The sequence below is a fragment of the Myxine glutinosa genome, chromosome 1, assembly GCF_964187855.1.
Source record: "Myxine glutinosa chromosome 1, kmMyxGlut1.1, whole genome shotgun sequence".
In the NCBI taxonomy this organism is placed as follows: domain Eukaryota; kingdom Metazoa; phylum Chordata; class Myxini; order Myxiniformes; family Myxinidae; genus Myxine; species Myxine glutinosa.
Window position 1 is genome coordinate 407,610,944 of NC_136261.1, and position 24,567 is coordinate 407,635,510.

Consider the following 24,567-nt stretch of genomic DNA (forward strand, 5'->3'; position numbering starts at 1 on the left):
TCCGTGTGCGGAGAAACTTTCAATGAATCGACGAACTCAATGAGGGACAAAGTTTGGGATGGTTGAAGGAAGAGGTGAACAAATTACCGATAAAGTGTGTTCAATGCTGTGGTTTAGACTGTGGTTGGCTTGTTGATTCGCACTGCGATTGCTCAAGTGTTCGCTGAAACTATTTCAAACAAACCAAACCCGTTCTGCTCGCCTGAGAGCAACAAATTGTTTCCACGTCATGACGTGTTCACGTCAGACGTTTGAATTATTAAAACAGTTTGCTTTAAATAGAAAATATACGTCTAAAAGTATTCCGAATATGAAAAATATTGAAGTGCAGATTGTACAAAAACTTGAGAGTTCGTGATGGATAACTCACACTGATCTCGGATGACGTCATTACGTTTTTATTTGACGTAACTGAATTATACAGGCGGCGGGGGGGAGTGTTCCGAGTTCCTTGTCGAGTGCTCGCCAAGTGGCAATTTTAGCGCTCAAGTGTTCATTTCATTCTCGATCAAGACTCCAACAAAAGTTTCAACTTCAACACACGAGGTAATGGATAGAATGTGGGATGTATTCCTGGATTTGGGATATGAAAATACTCTTATTAAAAGGGTCATTAACTGACTGGTTTGTTCGTTCGTTCGTACGTATAGAAAGAGCAACATTAAATAAATATGATGGATCGATTAAAAGCAGTTGTTATACAATGATTATTTAATTAACACATAATGATTGATTGTGTGTTGATTGTATAATGATTGTGTGTTGATTGTATTGTGGCGGACACGATGGCTCGCTGGCGCAGTGACATAATTCCGCGCACCAGTGGGTGTCGGCCACGCCCCAGGTGAGGCGTGGCCTCCAGATATACACGCGGGCTCGCAGCCCCGAGCACAGCAGTGCTGACGAGTGAGCAACCAATAAAGAGCTCGACTTAACCCAAAGCGTTGTGGCCTACCTTTGTTTAACGTGTGTACCCAGCACCACACTGGTGACCTCCGACTGGTTCAGCCGTTGCTGTTCCCCGAACGCGCCATGGCCATCAACGCTGTCGCGATCAAGCTCCCGGAGTTCTGGGAAGCGCAGGCCGACACCTGGTTTCTACAGGCCGAGGCCCAATTCCAGCTCCGGGGCGTCACGGCGGACGACACGAGGTACTTTTACGTGGTCGCTGCCCTTGGATCCGGCACGGCCGCCCGAGTCGTGTCCTTCCTCCGGCACCCGCCGGACGAGAGCAAGTACGCGGCGCTCAAGCGGCTTCTCCTCGACACGTTTGGCCTCACAGAGGCCGACCGCGCTGACCGTCTTTTGGACCTTCCCGTCGTCGGCGACACACGACCGTCCGCCCGCATGGATTACATGCTGTCCCTGCTCGGCGACGGCCACGCGGATTTCCTTTTCCGTGCTCTCTTCCTCCGCCAGCTACCTGTACAGGTGCGGCTTGCACTGGCCGGTTTGACCATTACGGAACCGTGTGCCCTGGCCAGGGAGGCGGACAAGTTTTTCGCAGCCCACGACACACGGTCGGCATATAGCACGGCCGTCGTGGATCCCGGCGCCGCGCACGGCGCGAGTGGTTCGGATCGCCACGTGGCATGGCGTTTGGATCCTCCCGAACACCGCGCAGGTTTGGCGGATCCACGCGTGGCCGCCGCCACGCCCCGCCCCGCCCCGCCCACCACCGTCGTCACGACCGGCGCGACGACCACCACTGGGCCAGACCTGGTGCCACTTCCATACCAGGTTCGGCCACAAGGCCAGGTCCTGCCGCCCGCCTTGTACTTTTGGCAGGTCGGGAAACGGCCAGGCTGGCGCTCGCTTCCTGCCGTGAGCATCGGCCATACTGGCAGCCTTCTGTTCATAACAGACACCTCCTCGGGTCGTCGCTTCCTGTGCGACAGGGGAGCGCAGGTGAGCATCCTCCCTGCCTCCGCGTCCGACAAGCAAGCTGAGGGCCGGGGCCTCGCTTTGCTTGCCGCCAACGGCATGCCCATCCACACGTTCAGGAAGCGTTGTCTCTCGCTGCGGTTCGGGGGGCAGTGCTTTCAGTGGTCGTTCGTTACCGCTAGTGTCCCCATGGGCCTACTCGGAGCGGACTTCCTCTGTGCGCATGGGCTGTTGGTGGACGTGAGGCACAGACGCCTTGTCCAAGCCGAAACCTTCAGCTCGCTTGCTTGCGTGCTGAGCAGTTCGTTGAGCAGCTCCCTGGGCGGCTCACCGAGTGGCTCGCCAAGCGGCTTGCTGAGCGGTTCGGTCCCGGCAAGGTTGATCTGCACGCTTCCGGCAGCGGACAAGTTCACCCGCCTCCTCGCCAGTTTCCCAGCCCTCACGCGGCCCACTTTCTCAGCGGTGGCCGTCAAGCACGGGGTGGAGCATCACATCCCCACCGTCAGGCCACCGGTCTATGCCCGGGCGCGCCGCCTCCACCCGGCGAAGCTCGCCGTGGCGCAGGAGGAGTTCACCACGCTGGAGCGACTGGGCATCGTCCGGCGCTCCAACAGCGCATGGGCATCGCCGCTGCACATTGTGCCCAAGCCCGGCGGCGGGTGGCGGCCGTGCGGAGACTACCGCCGCCTCAACGATGCTACCACCCCCGACCGCTACCCGGTCCCTCACATCCAGGACTTTTCCACCCGGTTGGCGAAAATGTCCCTCTTCTCCAAGGTGGACCTCATCCGCGGATACCACCAGGTCCCCGTCAGGCCGGAGGACATACCGAAGACGGCCGTCATCACACCATTCGGCCTCTTCGAGTTTCTGCGGATGCCCTTCGGGTTGAAGAATGCAGCCCAGGCGTTCCAGCGGCTTATGGACAGCATCTTGCGCGACTTGGACTTCGTGTACGTCTACCTGGACGACATCCTCGTCGCAAGCGCGTCCCATGAGGAGCATCTCCGCCATCTCCGCACGCTCTTCGAACGCCTGGGCCGGCATGGCCTGATCATCAACCCCGCTAAGTGCCGGTTCGGCGTCACTGAAATCGACTTTTTGGGGCACCGCGTCACCAGGCACGGGGCCATCCCCTTACCGGCCAAGGTGGAGGCGGTCAGGGGTTTTCCGCACCCCTGCACGATCAAAGGGCTCCAGGAGTTCCTGGGAATGGTCAACTTTTATCACCGTTTCCTGCCCCGCATCGCCCAGCTCCTGCGCCCCCTGCACGAGGCCCTCCGGGTAAGCCGGGCAAAGGCGACATTGCCTGGACTGAGCCGATGGACGCGGCATTCGTGGGCGCGAAGCTCACCTTGGCTAACACCACCATGCTCGCGCACCCGGCGCCCAATGCACCGATCGCCCTCACCACCGACGCGTCGGTCTACGCGGTGGGCGCGGTGCATGAGCAATGGGTGAAGGGAGCTTGGCAGCTGCTGGCGTTTTTTGGCCGGCAGCTCCGCCCACACGAACGGTGGTACAGTACCTTCGACCGCGAGCTGCTCGGGCTCCACCTGGCGGTCCGGCACTTCCGCCATCTGCTCGAGGGCCGCCCGTTCGCGGCCTTCGTCGAACACAAGCCCCTGGTCTTCGCGATGGCCAAGGTCGCTGAGCCGTGGTCGGCCCGGCAGCAGCTTCACCTCTAGGCCGTGTCCGAGTACACGACGGACATCCGGCACGTCACGGGGAAGGACAACCCAGTGGCGGATTGCCTTTCCCGGTCCGTCGCACATGCGGTCCACCTCGGGATCGACTATGCCGAGATGGCGGAGGACCAGTCCGCCGACCCCGCCGTCCAGGCTTTTCGGACCGCCGTCACGGGCCTCCGCATCACCGAGGTACTGTTCGACGGCGCGGGCGTGGCCCTCTTGTGCGACATCTCCCTCGGCCGGCCTCGCACCATCGTGCCCACTGGCTGGCAGCGCCGGGTTTTTGACGCCATCCACGGCCTGTCCCACCCGGGCACGAAGGCCTCCCAGAAGCTGGTCGCCGACAAGTTCATCTGGCATGGCCTCCGGAAGGCCGTCCGCGATTGGGCCAGGACGTGCCTCGCGTGCCAGCGCGCGAAGGTTCACCGCCACACCCAGGCCCCGCTGGCCCCATTTACGGTGCCCGAACGTAGGTTCGACCACGTTCGCGTGGACTTGGTGGGACCTCTGCCCCCCTCGCGGGGTTTCACCCACGTCCTCACCATGGTGGACCGCACCACCCGGTGGCCGGAGGCCGTGCCTTTGGCAGCAACGACGGTGGTGGACGTCGCGCAGGCGTTCATTGCCACTTGGGTTGCCCGGTTCGGCGCCCCCTCGGACATCACGTCCGACCACGGCCCCCAGTTCACCTCGGAGCTCTGGGGGGCAGTAGCGCGGGGGCTTGGCGTCCAGCTACACTGCACCACGGTCTACCACCCCCAGGCCAACGGCCTGTGCGAGCGCTTCCATCGCGTCATGAAGGCCGCGCTCCGGGCCAGCCTCCGCGACGGCGGCTGGGTCGACAGGCTCCCCTGGGTCCTGCTGGGCCTCAGGACGGCACCCAAGGACGACCTGCACGCATCCGCGGCGGAGTTGGTCTTCGGACAACCGCTGCGGGTGCCGGGCGAGTTCCTCCCCGACTCCACGGCACCATGGTCCGCGGCGCAGCAGCGCTCCGCCCTGCAGGAGACCGCCCGGAGGTTCGCCCCAGTGCCGACGGTTGCCCGCCAACGCACGTCACCCCGGAGCTTCGCACGGCGGAGTACGTGTTCGTCCGCCACGACGCCCACCGGACACCGCTGCGGCCCCCGTACGACGGGCCCTTCCGCGTGCTGGAGACCGGGGCGAAGCATTTCACCCTGGACATCGGCGGTACTCCTGACCACGTGTCCGTGGACCGCCTCAAGCCGGCCCACCTCGACTTGGACCACCCCCCGCCAGCGGCTCTGCCCCCGCGTCGGGGCCGCCCCCCCGGCGGGCTGACCCCCGGCACCGCCCAACCCCACCGTCACGCCACCCCCCCTGCCCTGCACCCATCCCAGATGTCGCCAGAGGCATCCCAGATGGCATCCAGGCATCCCAGATGCCGCCAGCCATCAGAGGGCACTTCGGCCGGGTCATCCGGTTGCCCCGCAAACTGACCCTTCAGGTGCGCGGGAATTCTGGGGGGGGGCGCGTGTGGCGGACACGATGGCTCGCTGGCGCAGTGACATAATTCCGCGCACCAGTGGGTGTCGGCCACGCCCCAGGTGAGGTGTGGCCTCCAGATATACACGCGGGCTCGCAGTCCCGAGCACAGCAGTGCTGACGAGTGAGCAACCAATAAAGAGCTCGACTTAACCCAAAGCGTTGTGGCCTACCTTTGTTTAACGTGTGTGCCCAGCACCAGAGTGTCATGATTGTATCATGAGTGTGTGTTGATTGTATAATGATTGTGTGTTGTTTATATCATGATTGTGTATTGAATATATAATGATTGTGCATTTTTTTGTTTGTTTTGTTTTGTATACAAGATCGAGGCTCGTGAAAGAGCTAACATTAATCACACAAAAAGTCAAACCGAGAAACAAAACACAAAATAAGGGGAGCGGTAGACAAGATGGGGAGAGAGGGGGAAGGACACAAACAGGGCTTGGGGGGGAGGTGGGAGAGGTATAAAACATATGGACACTGCAAGGACTTCCAGGAAAGAAGTTGGAATTTCAAAAAAGTGGCTCTGGGGTGAATTAGCGGGGGTAGAAAAGATCAAGGTTTTGGATGGGGGATAAGAGATGGTGGTGAACATCTGTTTTAAAGACCTGGAGGGAGGAGTGGGATTGAAGGGAGTGGGGGAGTTTGTTCCAGAGGCGGGAGAAAAGGGGAATGAAAGAGTAAAGGTGAGCAGAGAGTCTTGATTTTGGCAGTTTAACCAGAAGAGGATTGCTGGCAGATCTTGTGCGACCTGCAGGAATATTTGGGGGACAGAGCACAGAGAGAGCTCGGGGAGCAAGGCCGGAGAGGAGTCGGTAGAAGACAGAAAGACCATGGCCTTTCCAGAGTAGAAAGGCCTTCGGAGTTAGCTTCATCGCAAGAGATTCCAATGATTCTGAAAGCTTTTGTTTCAAGAGCGTGAAGCCGAGCTAGGTGTGAGGCAGAAGCACCGACCCAGAGGGGGGGAAACAATATTCCATTGAGCTGTGGATGAAAGCCTTGTATGTGGTGAGGAGCTCAGGTGTGCCAAGGAAGGACTTCGCACGACGGAGGATGCCCAGTCGGCGACTGGCTTTGGAGGCCGGATTGGAAATGTGGTTTGCCCAAGAAAGATCATGGCAGATAGTGATACCCAAAAGCTTGGGCGACAGAACTTCTTGGAGAGGATTGTTGAGAAAGTAGATGGGAGGGTTTTCCAGTCGGTCTTTTCAGAGAGACATCGTAAGAGTGTATGATTTGTCAGGATTGAAAGACATGTTCCACTTGTTTGACCAGTCTGTGATTTTGTTCAGGTCTGCAGAGTGAGGAGGCTGCAGACTGCCGATCTGGGGGATGAGGAATGGAGCGGCAGAGAGTGGAGTCATCAGCAAAGAGATAGAGAGGATTTTCCAGAGAGTCAGAGAGATCATTGATGAAGATCAGAAAAAGCACAGGGCCCAGAACACTACCTTGGGGAACTCCAGCCAGAACAGGAAGGGGGCGATGAGAGTAATCCATTCAGGGCCACACGTTGACTACGACCAGAGAGGAAGTCTGTAAGCCATGCGTGGACATTTCCATGGATACCATAGGAGGAGAGTTTGGTGAGCAGAGCTGGGTGCCAGGCTGTATCGAAGGCACGTGATATGTCAAGGGAGACAGCTCTGATTTTCTGTTTGGCAGTGAGGACCTCCATCCCTTGTTGAGACAGCAGAAGCAACATGTCCAGAGTAGAATGACCTGGTCTGAATGCAAATTGATGATCGGAGATCAAGCCATTGGAGAGGAGGAAGGATTTGATATCCGAAGCAATGATGGATTCCATGACTTTGCTGATAATTGGGAGCAGGCTGATTGGTCTGTAGTTGCAAGGATCTGTTTTTGCACATTTTTTGTGTAAAGCGGTAATGTTTGCTGATTTCCAAGATGCTGGATGATGACCTTGAGCAAAAGAGAGGGTGAAAAGAACAGAGAGAGGGTGAGATAGAGCGGCAGAGCAGGATTTTAAGACCCGTGGCCTGATGCCGTCTGGTCCAGTTGCAGAATCAGAGTCGAGGTCTGACAAAAACTTCTCCACCTTGTCAGGAGAGAAGGACACAGAGTCCAGGAGCAGTTGGGTTCGACTGGGTAAGGTGGGAACAGAGAGAGATGGGTTTGGGACACAAGATTTTGAGGCAAACACAGAGTTGAGGCATTCAGCTTTGTCACGTGCGGTGTCAACTGTGTAGCCATTTGAGGTAAGGGAGGGGATGGAGGGGGAACAAACACCAGAAACGGATTTGACCAGACGCCACCAGGATTTGGAGGAAGGAGACAGGTTTGAGAGTTCATTCTTGAGTGTGGAGAGATAGTGCTTCCTGGCACTCCTGAGGGTAGACACACACTTGTTCCGAGCTTGGTGGAAGGAACTGAGATTGCCTTCAGTTGGATTTGCGTTCCAAGAGGCAAAGGCAAGTTGTTTCAGGGCAACTGCCTCACCACAAGATTCAGTGTTCCATGAACGGGAGGAAGGGTAAGACAACTGAAGACGAGATGGGATAAATCTGTGCATGAGAGAGAGCTTGCGTTTGCTTTGGAAGAATTTCCAGGAAGAATTGATGTCAGAGGCAGTGGAGATGGTCGACCAGTCCAGATGATTGATGGCTGCTTCCAGACCGTGCCAGTCGGCCTGAGTGAAATGCCAGACTCATCAACGCTGAGGAGGCTCTCTGAGAATGGCCAGAGAGATGTCCACTTTAACAAGCACATGATCAGAAGAACCGATTGGAGCAGAAGAAGAGCAGCAGACATTTTCAGGGAAGTTTGTCATCACCAAGTCTCGAAGAGAAGATGCTCCATTGACTGAGATCAGGGTCGGGAAATTGACAGATTATGTCAGTCCCAATAAATCGCAGAAGTCCTTTGCTAAGGTGCCATGGCTGGTGAAAGATGAACCCACACCCAGCCAGCTGGCATGATGACAGTTGAAGTCTCCACATATAAGGAAGAGAGAGTTGGGGTGAGTTGATAGAAGTTGGTCCATGATGTCAGACAGTAAAATGTAAATGGAGTCATCACTGTTTGGAGGACGGTACAGAACACATCTGAACAAAAGGTGGGAGCGGAAAGGAAGCCGTAGCCAGAGATACTCCTGGGGGTGGGGTGGAGAGAGGGCAGTGCAAGGAGAGTGAGGAAGGGAGTTTTTGATAAAGATAGCAACCCACCACCAGGACGAGGCTCAGGTCTATCATACCAGAGGATGGAGTAACCAGGAAGAGATATTAAGGAATCGGAGACATCTTGAAGGAGGAAAGTTTCTGTTTAGCAGATCAAGTCTGGATTTTCAGAAGCAACCTGAATGGAGAGATCAATCAGGTTTGAGCGAAGGCCCCGGATGGTTGAGGTCTATACCGTTAATGAGGAGAGAGGGGGAGCATCGGGTGCAGGACAGGGGAGGGGAGGGGTAGGGTCAGATGAAGGATGAGAGGGGGAGGTCGGGAGAGCAGTTGATAGTGTGTCAGAGATTACAGAAGAGTTACAAGAAAGGGAAGGATGAGGAGGACGAAAGGTTTGATGGTGATGGGATGAGGCACAGTGAGGGGTTGTTTGAGGTGGTTGGGGGGTGCAGAGGAAAGTAGAAGGTTGGGGGAGGTGGAGATATGAGATAGAAGGGAGATGAAGTGGGGAGGATGCAGCTTTGAGGAGGAGGTGGGAGGGGAGATTTGGAGAGGGATGGTAGGGGGGAGGGGGGAGAATTGAAGGGGAGAAGTTGGGGGGAGTTTTGGAGGGGAGGGGCAAGGGGGGACTTTAGAATGTGGATGATTAATGAAACGAACATTTATAACAAATTGGGTTTATTGTGATTTTCAAGTTCGAGATCTGTTTAAGAACGATAGACGAGGAGTGGAATGAATGTGAATTTAGAGCATGTAGTGAGAAAGAATTATAAGAGATTGAATTTTTTTTGAAGTGGAATGAGTTGAAGGGGAAATTGAAAAAAGCCTTTTAAATAGGAAGAAAAACAGTGTGTTGTAATATACCACTGAATAAATAAATAATTGATTATATAATTATGTAATGATTGTGTGTTGATGATATAATGATTATATAATGATTATATAATGATTGTGTATTGATTGTATCATGATTGTGTGTTGATTGCATAATAATTGTGTGTTGATTGCATAATTATTGTGTGTTGATTGTATAATGATTGTGTGTAGATTGTATCATTATTGTGTGTTGATTGCATAATGATTGTGTGTTGATTGTATAATTATTGTGTGTTGATTGTGTTATGATTGTGTGTTGATTGTATAATTATTGTGTGTTGATTGTATAATGATTGTGTGTTGATTATATAATGATTGTGTGTTAATTATATTATTATTGTGTGTTGATTGTATAATGATTGTGTGTTGATTGTATAATTATCGTGTATTGATTGTATAATTATTGTGTGTTGATTGTGTTATGATTGTGTGTTGATTGTATAATGATTGCGTGTTGATTGTGTTATGATTGTGTGTTGATTGTATAATGATTGTGTGTTGATTGTATAATGATTGCGTGTTGATTGTATAATGATTGCGTGTTGATTGTGTTATGATTGTGTGTTGATTATATAATGATTGTGTGTTGATTATATTATTATTGTGTGTTGATTGTATAATGATTGTGTGTTGATTATATAATGATTGTGTGTTAATTATATTATGATTGTGTGGTGATTGTATAATGATTGCGTGTTGATTGTGTTATGATTGTGTGTTGATTGTATAATGATTGTGTGTTGATTGTATAATGATTGCGTGTTGATTGTATAATGATTGCGTGTTGATTGTGTTATGATTGTGTGTTGATTATATAATGATTGTGTGTTGATTATATTATTATTGTGTGTTGATTGTATAATGATTGTGTGTTGATTATATAATGATTGTGTGTTAATTATATTATTATTGTGTGGTGATTGTATAATGATTGCGTGTTGATTGTGTTATGATTGTGTGTTGATTGTATAATGATTGTGTGTTGATTGTATAATGATTGCGTGTTGATTGTATAATGATTGCGTGTTGATTGTGTTATGATTGTGTGTTGATTATATAATGATTGTGTGTTGATTATATTATTATTGTGTGGTGATTGTATGTGTGGTCTACTGGTTTAAAAAAAATGCCGCAGCTGATATCATGCTTTGGCCAGGAGTTCCTGAAAGCTAAAGATTAATTGATCAAAACATTTTCCCACTATTGTCGGAGACTATGGCACATTCCAACATAATGCATGATTGCAACTCGTGTTCGCCTTTTACGATCGTCATTGAAGCACCTAAAAAACTATTTGACAAAAGATCATGAACCACAACCTCTTTGCTCTTCCTCTTTTTCATCTATCTATAATTCCACTAATCTCTGTGTGTATGTTTGTATGTATGTTTGTATGTTTGTCTGTGACCGCTGTTTCTCGACAACTACCGGTCCGATATACTTGAAACTTGCCAGGTATATTGCTGGGGACCCGAGGATGTGCCTTTTCAAGGTTTCATATTAATCGGAGAAGTAGTTACCGAGCTATGTCCAAAAAACGATTCAACCAATCAGAGAGCAGCGAGCTATCACGTGTGCCGAACGTGGCGAACAGACTCTGCCTCGGACGGCACATTTGAGAGCGTATTCATTTATTTCACGTTGGCAAACTATGTTGGCGCTATGTTGGCGTTAAACTATGTTTTAAAACTAATTAAAACTAATTTGCGATTCTTTCGCTTTGCGATGCGATTTGCGATTGCGTTAAACTCGCTCGGGCGTTAAACTATGTTTTAAAACTAATTAAAACTAATTTGCGATTCATTCGCTTTCCTGCGCGTTTGTGCACGCGATGGCGATTTCTTTACCAAACTCCGCAAGCCGTTAGCTTTGGACCAAACCATTTCATGTAAATAGAGGGGGGGGGATTGTCACCGTACTCGCAAGCCGTTCGCTTTGGACCAAACCATTTCATGTAAATAGAGGGGGGGGGGGATTGTCACCGTACTCGCAAGCCGTTCGCTTTGGACCAAACCATTTCATGTAAATAGAGGGGGGGGGGGGGGGATTGTCACCGTACTCGCAAGCCGTTCGCTTTGGACCAAACCATTGCATGTAAATAGAGGGGGGGGGATATACTTTTAGATATATATATAGTACGGGCATGCCCTAGTATTTCATAAAAATATGAGTTTCCTTTGAAGGAACTTTGACGCAGGAGGAGAGCATTTGGCCCATCAAAACCTGCGCTATTATTACCAACATATGGTTGCTTATTTGTGCTCTAACCTTTTAAATGCTGAGCATCAAGGAAGGACGTAGCACGTAACACTTTTAAAGTCTTTGGTGACTTGGGTTAGAACCGCTGATCTCCCAAACTCAGAGTGGAGGCTCCGTCCATTACACCACCGAGGCTGGCGGTGCCCAGCGACCGCCTGAGCTAACTTGGTCCAAATAGAAATGGAGGAAGGTATCCCTTATTATGTCCTTTTCCTCAAGACTGCATCCTCATCCCAAAAGGTAAATAAATAAATAACTATCTAAAATACACCCTGGTGATGTTCCTGTGCCCTCCTCATCCTCCTCTCCCCTCTGACCTACCTGCAGGTTCCACATCTCTGCTGCACAAGAAATGGCGGTCTCCTCTCCGATCGGTGATACGATGAAAGATCTCACTTGCGCAGTCTGTTTACAACTGTTTAATGAGCCCATTGCACTACCTTGTGGCCACTCATTTTGTTGTTGCTGTATTGAGAAATACTGGGAAAGCTGTAGAGGAGCCACTGGCATCGCTTGTCCAAATTGCCGAAAGGCTTTTCCTCAAAAACCTCAACTGAATAAGAACGTGACCCTCGCAAGTTTGGTGGAACAGGTGAAGCTAAGCGGAAGTGAAAGTACGTTGGGTGGTGAGGGTCACTGTGAGGTTTGCGATATAGAGGCCGCCATGCGCTGCATACCATGTGATATCCTCTGCTGTGAGAAGCACGTGAAGCCCCATAAAGAGAAAGGACACAAGCTGGTGAAGCCGGGGGAGAAGGTGGAGAAACTGAGATGCTCCGAGCACCGGAACTCCATGGACTTCTACTGTAAAGATGATGAGAGATTGATGTGCTCGACGTGCATGGTTGGACATCAGTATCATCAAGTTGTTGGGGTGGAAGTTGCCCACGCTGAATATAAGGTACCTGCATCAGAGGTGGCTTTTAAACTTCCATTCTGTTATTCTGAACCTGAATCTGGCTTTAAATTTAATTGTGCTTCAGTACCGACATGGTTTCATACTTTTCAAATTAAAAAAGGTAGTTGAGAAGTGTGGAGAGGAGTTGAGAAAGAGAGAGGAGAGGGGTGATGTAGTGTTTATTTACATATTTGGATGGCCACGTTCTCCTAAAGCCTAGATGTGTGAAGTGCTGCAGAGACTGTTGCACTTCCGGCAGGTTCTCCCATCTCAGCCAAGGAACTCTGTAGTTCTGGCAGAGTGGTCTTTGGGTTCTTGGTCACCTCCTGACCAAGGTCATTCTCTATCATGAATGTCAGTATACTTTATCGTGAAATATTAACTGAAATTTTTTCGTCCATGCAGAACATTTTGGTTGCAAAGTATCCTCCTCTGGTGGAGTCGATAAAGCAAGTTGGGTCTGAGATGCAGCAGGTGCAGCAAGAGGTTGAGGTCACACAGGTAGGTGTCACCATGGATCGGCTAGCATTATAATTTATGTCGATGGATGGGCCTCCACCCACCTTCGATGTCAACCCACTGTTCCGATTGATAGATAGAGAGAGAGAGAGAGAGAGAGAGAGAGAGAGAGAGAGAGAGAGAGAGAGAGAGAGAGAGAGAGAGAGAGAGAAGAGAGAGAGAGAGAGAGAGAGAGAGAGAGAGAGAGAGAGAGAGAGAGAGAGAAAGAGAGAAAGAGAGAGAGAGAGAGAAAAAAAAAAAAAAAATCAGAGAATGAATGAATGAATCAGATGCTTCTAACTCAAGTTTTGTTTTCAAGGGCACATGACCTTTGACCTGTTCAATTAAAAATGGAATCAGTTCATCTTTGTATTGCAGTCCATAAGTGTGCCAAGTACGGTTGGAATCTCTTGAGTGGTTCATAAGTTATTGCAGTAACTGTTTTTCAATTAAAGGGCACTTGACCTTTTGACCTTTTGAACCCAAAATTTAATGAGTTCATCTTTGTATTACATTCCATAGTTATGTCACGTTTGGTCAAAATCCCTTCACAAATTATTGCAATAATGAAAATCTTCCACTTTCAGCTGAAGGTCATATAACCTTTAACCCTTGAACCCAAAATCGAATCGGTTCATCTTTCCATCATAATATACCGATGTACCAAGTTTGGTAAAAATTGGCAATACAAATCTGCTACTTTCAGGTAAAAGTCACATGATCCTTGACCCCAAAATCGAATTTGTTAGTCTTTGCGTCATAATATACCTATGTACCATATTTGTTTAAAAAATCGCTTCAGTGGTGCACACGTTATCGGGGTAACAACTGATCATGGGTGGACGGATGCACGGACGGACAACCCGGAAACACAATTCCACAAAGGGAAGTAACACACCCATGATATCGGAGATCTGCCATCATTTCATGTATCTCGACTGGTTTGAGCACAGACAGTGAAGAGAAGAACTGAAACAAATGCAGGAAGATTCGTGTGAAGCGTCACCGGATTTGGTTTGGAATTTTGTCCAACCAAATATGTACCACTCCTTTTTGCGTCTTCGGATACAAAGGGATGCCGAAGCAGTTTTCTTGACTATCGGGCCCAATGCTGGACGGGTCGGCACTCCAACACAGGATCCTCGAATGGCTCATTCTTCCCAGTAAGTTGGTAGTTATTTTGCCGACCTCGGAAGGACGACAGGCTGAGTCAACCCCACTTGGTGTTAATCAACGGAATGACAGGGGCTTGGACTCAGGACCCTGACATCTCAAGCCTGCCACCAGAACCGTTAAGCGAACACCAGGCTTTAACCCTATATATATATATATATATATATATATATATATATATATATATATATATATATATATACAGACTTGGCATTTAATATGGAATATTTTTTTTGTGGGGGTGAACTTACTTTTCAAGATGACTTAGAACCAAAAGTTCATTGGAATTATGTTGAAATTATTCTAGATTTTGTTAATGTGACCTTTAAAAGAAACAAAAACCACATTTGACATTTCGAAACAAATAAATTGATCCTTGAAAGTGATGTCAACTGATATCGAACTCAATTCATGGACAGTACTGTGTTAAACTTCTGTACGTTTTCCAGAAGTATCTCTTTATTTTGCACATTAGCCAAAATTTTTTTTAACAAAAACAAAAGTTAAATTACGACTGGGATTACGGACAGTAAAATTACAGTTCAGTACTTCGTGTACCGCCCACGAGCATTCAGGAGAGCACGTACACGTTGAGGCATGCTGTTCACGAGATTTGCCAAGGTTTGGACAGGAATCGCTTGCCATGCAGTGACAATAGCCTGCTGCAATTCACGCACAGAGGTCGGCTGCTGGTCCAAGTGGTCGATTTGACGCGTTAATTCTGCCCACAAGTTCTCTATCGGATTCATATCCGGGGACATGGCAGGCCACTCCATATGCTCTACACCACGGTCAGCAAGAAAGTGTTGGATCATGCGAGCACGATGAGGCCGTGCATTGTCATCTTGGAAGACAAAGTTTCCTCGAAAGGCTGCACGAGCAAATGGAAGCAATGTTTCTTCCAGAATGGCCCTGTACCTGAACTGGTTCAGGTTTCCATTCAGAACAACCAGGTCAGTTTTGCCCCCTGCATGAAAAGCAGCCCAAACGGTCACCCCACCACCTCCAGCTTGGACTCTTGGCACTATACAATCTTTGTTGTAGGCTTCATGCACTTGTCTGCGCACTCGGACGCGGCCATTTGACGACAGACCAGAAATCTAGACTCGTCACTGAAGATCATGTGATTCCAGTGTCCTGGCTGCCATTGACGGTGCTCTCTGGCCCACTGCAATCGGCGCTGGCGGTGTTGTCTGCTCAGGTGTGGCTTTCTCAGGGGACGCCTGGCACGATAGCCTGCTAGAACCAGTCATTGGTTGACTAGCCTTCTGGATACAGGCACATTTGTCAGTTGCTGCCACTCAGCCCTAAGCCGATTAGCTGACTTGGTACAGCCATTGCGGACTAACCGGTGCAGCTGGCGATCATCCCTCCTTGTGGTTCTGCGGGGACGCCCTGGCCTCGGTATTGGAGTAGGGACACCCCTCTGAGCATTTCGTTTCAGGATCTTTGACACCTGACCTTGAGTAATGCCATACTGCCGAGCAATAGCACGCTGTTTCATGCCGTAATTTTGTAAAGCCACCACTCCATGACACACACCTTCCTAAAATCGAGTTGACGGACCATCTCCAGAGGAAGCGGCAATAACTCTTGTAGACGTGCAGCAGTTTTTTTCCACTAATACAGAACGCAACAACCCTTGTTTACCCGACTGTGAAGCCAATCATCAAATGCACCTGACCGTACATTTTGCCACGCCACCTGTGATATAATCCTGTTGTTGACTTCTTGCTGCGACAGACAATCAGTGACATGGTTCTTTTAACAAATAAATCACCAAAGTGTAAAAGAAACTCACCAGATTGATATACTGAGTTAAGAAAGTAAACCCAAGTCAAGAAAAAATATATATTCCATATTAAATGCCAAGTCTGTGTATATATATATATATATATATATATATATATATATATATATATATATATATATATATATATATATACACACACACACACACACACACACACACACACACACACACACACACACACACACACACACACACACACAGTGGCCTGCAAAATTATTGCAAAACTAAGGACGGGTTGCAAAACTAACAACCCGTCCAAAGTTATCACATTTTGATGCCACCTGAGCTTATCGCATGATGGTTTCACATCAAACTTCACTTATAGAGTCGTCACAAACTACTCCAAAGTGATAAAGCTAAAAAAAATGCAGATTAAATGTAAAATAAGTGAGAATAACATTGAAAATCAGACAATTCTTAGTTACATACGTATTCAAACCTTTTGCCTAATCAACCGTAAATCACTTCAGGAGTAAATTATTTGTTTACAAAGTTACAAAATAAGTGTAAGAGGTTTCACCGGTATGTAATCAGTTGTTTTTAATTAAAATTTAAGATCTTCCACTTATCTAAGGAGCTTTAAGATCAAACTCACTTGGTCAATCAACAAGGTAAACATGTAGACCAAAGAGCTTTCCAAAGAAGTCAGACATGAAGTGGTGAAGAAGCACCGTTCAGGAGAGGGTTCTAAGAAGATTTCAGTTTCTCATTATCCCTTTGAGTATGATGAAATCCATCATTAAGAAGTGGAAGATGCATCATACCACTCAGACTACCCAAATCAGGTCGCACATCCAAATTCAGCACCCGGGCCAGCAGGAAACTTGTTCGGGATGTCACTAGAAATCCAACAATGACTTTGAAAGATCTGCAAGAAACTATGTCTGACATGTGAGTCAGTGTTCATCAATCAATAATATCTCGTTCCCTTCACAAAGCTGGCCTCTCTGAGCAGGTGGAAACAAAGAAGTCATTACTGAAAAAGACTCATCTAAAAGCTCGTATGGAGTTTGCACAAAAACATCTTAATGATATGGAGAAATGTTTTCTCCACTGGTATGTGGAGAAATGTTTTGTGGTGAGACAAGACAAAAATGGAACTTTTTGGTCTAAATTAAAAGTTACGTCTGGTACAAGTCTAACTGCACATCACCCAGTCAACAGCATCCCTACTGTCAAGCATGGTGGTGGCAGCATCGTGTTATGGGGCTGCTTTTCATCAGCAAGGACTGCAAAGCGTGTCAGGATAGTAGGGACAGTGGCCAGTGCAAAGTACAGGAGAATCCTTGATGAAAACCTGCTTGAGAGAGCCATGAATCCTAAACTGGGTAGGAGATTCACATTTCAACAGGACAATGACCCGAAGCACAAATCTAAAGCCATGCTGGAGTGGTTGAATAAGAAGAAAATAAATATTCTTGAGTGGTCCAATCAAAGTCCTGACTTGAACCCATTTGAACATTTATGGCGAGACTTGAAGACTGCAGTCTATCGACGATCCCCATCAAACTTGGCAGAGCTAGAACAATTTTCACGTGAAGAATGGACAGATATTTCACCATCTGACTGAAAAGCTGGTAGAGACTGACCCCAAAAAAACCTCTTAGCAGTCATTGCTGCAAAAGGTGATTCCACAAAGTACTGACCTGAGGGGCTGAATACTGTTAGGTTTGTGGGGGTAGATGACTGAATCTCATAGAAAAGATAGGATCATATAGGTGTAGTATGGACCATGGATGCATAGGAGACATCTCGATGTATTTAAGTCGGGAAACTGGAGCTTAAGATTGTTATGTGTCTTCACATGGGGGTGAAGCTGTGTTAACTAATTAAGGATTAAGGTTAGTTTTCGCCCAGTATGTGATTGCCTCCTGTGGCTTTTCCCTACGTTTTTACAACTACAACAAGGCTGGCCGTAAAAACCTCCGTTTAAACAACAACTACCGGAACCGCTGACAATACCCGGACATTGCCAATTGGCAAGTAAGCCACACCTTAATGACGCTCACGCCAAGCCAAGCCAGCAGGCCACGCCCCAAAGTTCGTCATTGGTGAGCAAGACCATGGTGTGATTCGATGGGGCTCAGCAATTGGCCAGTGTGACATCAGAGCAAGAAAGTTCGAGGGAAAAAAGGACCGTTGAAAGAAGAATCTCTCTCTTGGGTTTTTGTTTGGCCGGAGGAGTTTCAGCCATTGTTGTGCGGGCTGGTGTGGAGAGCTTTGTTTGGAGCTGGTGGAACGTTGGCAATTTTGACAGTGAGGACGAGGTCTTGGCGGTGGTTTGTGGGGCTCTCGGCGCTTCGGACAGAGTGGAGAGCGAAAGAGGGCTGTCTCAGCTGCTTGCTCACGCCTGAGCGTTTTCGACGTGCGGCGCCGGCACTATTTTTGGAACATTTCCCATGCAAGTGGCTACACTGGCTGCAACGACCACCAAGCCCCTAAACGCCATTTTGGACCAAAGCTGAGTGCCGACCGACTAAAATGTTGAATTTATTTGTCGTGTTGTGTTGTGTCTATTCATTGTGGGTTTCTGAATAAACCTGTGTGCTTCCATTCGGGTAAGCGCTTTGTTTCCTTCGCTCGCGCGCGACGGACCAGCTGCCAATTTTGGCTACTCTCCTCGGAATTAAGGACCGTTCCGGTTATCCATCATCCAGCGGTCTTTATCGCTGATGACGGGACAATACTTTTACAACCAGTGAATTTTGATTTGTGCATGTTTTTAAAATATCTCTGAAACCGCTCACCCCATCGATGCAAAATTTTACAAATATCATCTAACAGCACTGTTGCATATAGTTTGAAAATGATTATGTCATAGGTCACGTGGCTTGGCAGCCATCTTGGATAAAAAAACGAACCTTATCCGATCAACATGAAACTTCACAAATGTGATCCCCTTCCCATACATATGCAGAGTGATGGCATCTACCCGTTGTGGGACTATGCAGACGCATATTGGCGACATAGTCGCATTGTTCTAGTTTGCCTGTATTCCTGACATGTAACCTTCTTCAACCATAACAGTGTTTAGTTTGATTTCTTCAGTTATGAATAAAAAAGTTAATTTGGAAAAGTTGTTTCTAAATGTGGCATTATTGCTATGGGGGTGAATACTTTTTCAGGCCACTGTTTGATCCTCGGTGGACTTCTGAAGCAGAACATGACCCTGATTCTGATGAAATGCTGAATAATCAAGTCAATCGGAGTCAGAATACACAAATCAAAAGAGCCGAGTAGAAAACCTTGTTTAATCAATAATTACTTGGCTGATTTACATACGTGCTCAGTATTTTGTGCACTAATAAACCGCTGGATGAAACAAGTTGAAACTTGATGGTTGTGCTTGAGGGGTGCATGTGATTGTTAAACTTCGTTGGGATGGCTACCGACAACTTAAAGTTGTCCTCCCTGGCCACTTCCTCGGGGAGGGGGTGTTTCTTGTGCTGACGATGAACCAAAATACGTATAAACGGTTAGAATCAAAGATTGTGCTTCAGTTATTGATATCCGAGTTATTATTCACAATGAGTTGATAGTTACCTCCGCCACCGAAGGGGGATGGAGCCTGGACGTTATGTTTTCCGCCCTAGATCCGGATCCGATAATTTATTTCATCGATTCTTCAGCATTGATAGGGCCAAAACGATATATAGTATGATATTTCAAAAAGTTGTGGATGACTTATGACAAAACTAGGTGGATGAGTTGGTTAGGCACCAAGAATAAGCCAGTTACATTTTTGGTTGAGGTTCGAATCCAGATCGGACCTATCAGTGGGATACAAAATGTAAACTGGTCTGCCTGGCGAAGGTATGCACTCCACTGTGTGCCATTCTAGTCTTGCCTGTGAACACGTGACTTTCAATATGAGGTAATCCATGCTGGGATGCTCAGCACGCATGCGCAGAAACCCCTTATCAGCAGTGTTGATCGGGGAAAGTTTCCTTATGTTGTGCGGGAGTGATATTGTTTGCTACCTAAAGTGGCTCACAAAACTTCTGGAATTAGAAGGGCGCTCGGTAGAGGGCGTACCTCCACCAGGCTGAACAGTTTATGTTTTGTATCCCACTGATAGGCCGGATCTGGATTCGGACCTGAACCAAAATCGAATCGGCTTGTTCTTGTCACCAAACCAACTCGTCCACCAAGTTTAGTCATAACTTGTCCATAACCTTTTATGCCTCCACCGACAAAGTCGCCTCAGGCATTATGTTTTCGGATTGTCCGTCCGTACGTCCGTCCGTCCGTACGGGCTAAACCTCGTTTTTCTCAGCAACCATATGTCCGATTGAGACAAAACTTTCAGGGTAGGAGTAACACGCATGCAGAATGTATTTATGATCATTGTGACTTTGCAGGTCACGTGGTATGGCAGTCATCTTGGATTAAAAGCAAATAAAAAATTCTTTCTTGGAAACCGCTGAATGGAAAAATTTGAAACTTGGCACATTGTCAAGTACTCCCAATGGGGAACGAAAGCATGATCATGATGATATCATAGGTGAAGTGGTATACCAGCCAAAAATATTTTAATCGAATTCCTTATCCTAAAAATCTGAAATTGCATGCACATGATCTCTGACCTATTTGTATTGAAATATTAAATTTATGACATCATAGGTCACATAGGGTTTGGCAGCCATATTAGATTGAAGGAAAATATTAAATAATTATATCTCTGAAACCGCTCACCCTATCAATGCGAAATTTTACAAATATCATCTAACAGCACTGTTGTATATACATGTAGTTTGAAAATGATGTCATAAGGCACGTGATTTAGCAGCTATCTTGGATAGAAAAACGAACCTTATCCGATCAACACGAAACCTCACAAACGTGATGCCCGACCCATACATATGCAGAGTGTTGGCATCTACCCGTTGTGGGACTATGCGGAGGCATATTGGCGACACAGTCACTGTTCTAGTTTAAATATTTTGCATATCGCTTTTCGCCTGATCTCTCAATGGTGAAGAATCACTAGAAAATTAAATAATTCTCCTATCCAAATCCACATTCAGATCTTCACCTAAATGTAATAATTTCGTCCTTGTCATACACACAACCTCTCCACCAAGTTTTGTCCAAATCCATCCATAACCCTTTGAGATATCCTGCTATATATCAGTTTTAGCCCTATCACTCAATGGTGAAGAATCACTTTAAAAATTGTCGTAGGCGGATCCGTATCTGGATCTTCACCAAAATCTTATTATTTCGTCCTTGGCACATACACTACCTCCCTGCCAAATTTCGTCCAAATCCATCCATAACTTTTTGAGATATCCTGCTATATATAGTTTTTGGTCCTGTATCCCAATGGTGAAGAATCACTTTTAAAATTCTACTTTCCCAAAAAAGGATGCCATTGATCCATCAAATTGCCCATTTCGTCCAGATTAAAATTGACGATCTGGATCAAAGCTCGGGTTAATAGGATGAAAAGTGACGATTTTTCAAATGAAAATTGATGATTTTAGAAGTTTCACCTTGATTTGACCTTTGACCTTTTGACCTCGAAAATAGAACGTTTCCCAATTCAGTGAGAAAATATGCAAATGCTGTTCAATTTCCAAGTCAATGGGATGAAAATTGATGGTTTTTCAGATGAAAATTGATGATTTTGTAAATTTGACCTCGAGTTGACCTTTTGACCTTAAAAATAGTTGGTTTCCAAATTTAGTGACTCAATATACAAATGCTGTTCAATGTTTAAGTCAATCGAATAAACAATGTTGATTTTAGAAATTTGACCTCCAGATGACCTTTGACCTCAAAATCAATAGGTTTCTCAATTGTGACAACCTCTACAACTTGTTGAAGTTTCGTGATGATCGGTTTGGAATTGTGACCTGTAGGCTGGTGACAAACAAACAGACAAACAAACAGACAGACAGACAGACAGACAGACAGACAGAATAACAAACGCAACCGACCAATATACTTGAAAATCTTCGATTTTGCAAGTAACAAACAGACAGGGGTGAAAACAACCTCCATCCACCTTTGGTGGCGGAGGTAATAACCGGAAAATACTTGGGAAAGTACCTGAGAGAAAAGGATGTGCTTCTGCACAATGAAAAAGTTGGAGAACTTTCTCTTTTCACCCATCAAGCTGAGATCTACAGCTTTCCCTACGGCATAATTCGGACGATGTGGACCAGTGCAAGACCCGAAGGGCAGGCACGTTCTACCAAAACCCCGATGGCTCGCCACCAGTGGATGGACTTTGAACCTTGTGGGAGTGCCTTGCAGCAGGGGTCAGTAAACCACTTGCACTGTGGCATGTGTGCAGGCAAAAACCATAAGGATGTGGGTGGGTAGTGTTATTTGTGCCCATGACCTTACACTGGGTTCTACCAACACGTATGCAAAATTTGGTGAAGATTGGCCTAGCCCTGTTTTTTTCTATGATTTTCAGACGCGCACAAACACTCACGCACACGGACACACACACTTACTTTATTTAATATGTTAGGACGCTGCTCTGTAATTTTTCTTGTGAAACTTTGATTGATAAAACTATTGCTCTCAGGTTTCAGGCAGAGATGACGAGGAAAAGCTGGAGCGGAAACGAAAAACGATGTATCGAGCCGTGGATGAAAAGGTGAATCGGATGAAAAGGTGGCTCAATGAGAGACTGGAGGTGAAGCTTTCTCAGCTTGAACACCGGAGGGAGAATCTGCAAAAAAAGATGGATTCTCTCCATGAAGCAGAGTCCACACTGAAAGCGTCACTCGAGGGGCTGGAAGCGACATCCTTTCTACAGGTGGGGTTACCCAGAGAGATTGGATAAAACATATAAGCTCTCACAATTGTACTTTAACCGTACTTGATTCGATTTTCAGCAAATTATCTTAAGGGTTTGGTTTGATTTAAAATTTCAGCAACTAAATTATATATCGGCCTATATATTGTTGTATCGGCATATATATATATATATCATATATCGGCCCCCTGATTGGTGACATTATAGAGGGGGCGGATATGTGGCATGATTTACGCTCGCGCCCAGTTGGTTCTAGCTCTGGTGGGGGTGCATCATTCTTGATCTGGTTTTGGCCTGGCTTGGTCGGTTTATGGTATATCTGATATATAAAGCTCATTCTCACCACTCACTCACTCACTCACTCACTGATATTGATGTTCGGTACCTTCCGGGTGACAGGGAAAGCTGAAAAGATTGCATGCCGACGGACATCAAAGCCGATACACCGGGAAAAAGCACAGAACTGTCGGAAAGTTTCCGGAAATGAAACGTTACGTAAAAAAAAAAACCCCTCAGTAAAAAAAACAACAATAAAAAACAACAACAACAACAAAAAAACAACTAGAACATCTGTCCATAACCTTTTGAGATATCCTGTTCACAGATAAACAGACAAACAGACAGGTGTGAAAAGATCACCTCCATCCACTTCCGGTGGCAGAAGTAACAAAAGAGTAAAACACAACATATCTTGGTCTGGGAAACTTTGCTTTGATGAACTGGAAAGAGAAAGTGCCGATCCGACATCCACGTGCGGCAAGCCCCGAACCGGATTGTTTGTTTTCATTTTTGATGTGAAAAGATTGGGAAGATTAATTTTGTATTTTTACATAATCTATATATTGTTGTGGATCTCGAGCCCGTCGACGTACTGAGGGGGGGATTAAGCCCTTCTCCCCCTCGAGCTTCGAGTCCACGAGGCCGCTACCCACTCTACACTCGTGGGGGCGGATTGCTGAGCAATTCCAGCTGCCAAACCCGCAGCGAGCGCGTGGAAGGGTTTCCGGTCACGACCCGGGTAACTTTGATACACACGCTGCTGCGAGGACGGGGGCTGGACCTCACACGAGTCACGCTGGTCTGATACGCCCGAGCGGTTTGCGTGTCGCGTAACTCATGCCGTTAATTACTAGGAACCCGATCGAACGGTTTTATCTCGTGCAATGCGAGGCCAATGGTGAAGAGCCGAAAACGGCCAAGTTGGAAACAAGCACAGGTTTATTAACAAATGTACAACGGTGAGAGAAAAAGGGACACAGAAGAGAAACTTAACCGTTCTTACTTACTTTTCCTAGACAAGGGCCCTCTGACTCGCTTGGGGAAAGGGAGGAAGAAAAGGACGCGCTCAAAGCGTGGCCGCTTAGTGCAGTTTGCCCCGGACGGCTCGTTGGGCGTTTCCCCTCAAGGATGTTCGCGGCAGGGACATCGGCTTCAGTCGTGCACGTGCGGGAATCCACACAGCGTGTCCCGAAGTCAGCGAGGCAAAAGCGCACGTGCAGGGAGTCCAGGCAGGGAGATCGTCGGAGTACAGGGCCACGAGAGAGATCGTCCTACGAGAGCCTGAATCCCAAGAGAGCGAGGGCAAAAGAGAGACCATAGCCAGGGAGAACGGGGGCAGCAGAGAGCGGGGGGCATTTGGGGTCCAGGCCACAGAGAGAGCGGGGGCAGAGAGAGAGAGTTTGGCGGTCCGGGCCGGGTTTTATAGCCCCCGGAGTCCCACCAGAATGTTCCAAAGGCCTCCACTGGCTGCCGGGGGTTATGTGTCGTGATAGCCCCCCATCAGTTACTCCCCTTAGCCCTCATTGGCAGCCGTTGCTGGCCACTCCCCTTTAGCTCCCATTGGCTGTTTGCTTCTTACCAGCCACGCCCTACGACTCCTCCCTCGGGCCTCCTCGACTTGTCCTAGGCCCGTCACATGGCATTCCAGGCCCAATGAGGCCTTCCCTTACTTACCTGCCTCAACGCATACCAACACTGGGAAGGAGACTATACTTCACATCATTTACTAAGAAATAACTGGCTAAGCGAGGCTACATGTTGTGGTGCAACTAACTAAA

The 24,567-nt window shown here is 47.6% G+C and overlaps 1 protein-coding gene across 3 annotated transcripts in view; it reads left to right on the top strand.

Moving 5' to 3' along the window:
• The first annotated feature begins 404 nt into the window (after positions 1 to 404).
• LOC137417328 (E3 ubiquitin/ISG15 ligase TRIM25) overlaps positions 405 to 24,567 on the top strand; it is a 33,861-nt gene continuing 9,698 nt past the window's right edge. The window contains exons 1-4 of one of the 3 annotated variants that reach the window (XM_068103184.2): positions 405 to 546; positions 11,681 to 12,254; positions 12,657 to 12,752; positions 22,277 to 22,510. In XM_068103184.2, the coding sequence (XP_067959285.2) occupies positions 11,706 to 12,254; positions 12,657 to 12,752; positions 22,277 to 22,510 (879 nt within the window). In that variant the 5' untranslated portion in view covers positions 405 to 546; positions 11,681 to 11,705. Of the gene's footprint in view, positions 547 to 11,254; positions 12,255 to 12,656; positions 12,753 to 22,276; positions 22,511 to 24,567 lie in introns of those variants that run through there. The other 2 variants (XM_068103195.2, XM_078770463.1) reach the window with 2 other exon arrangements.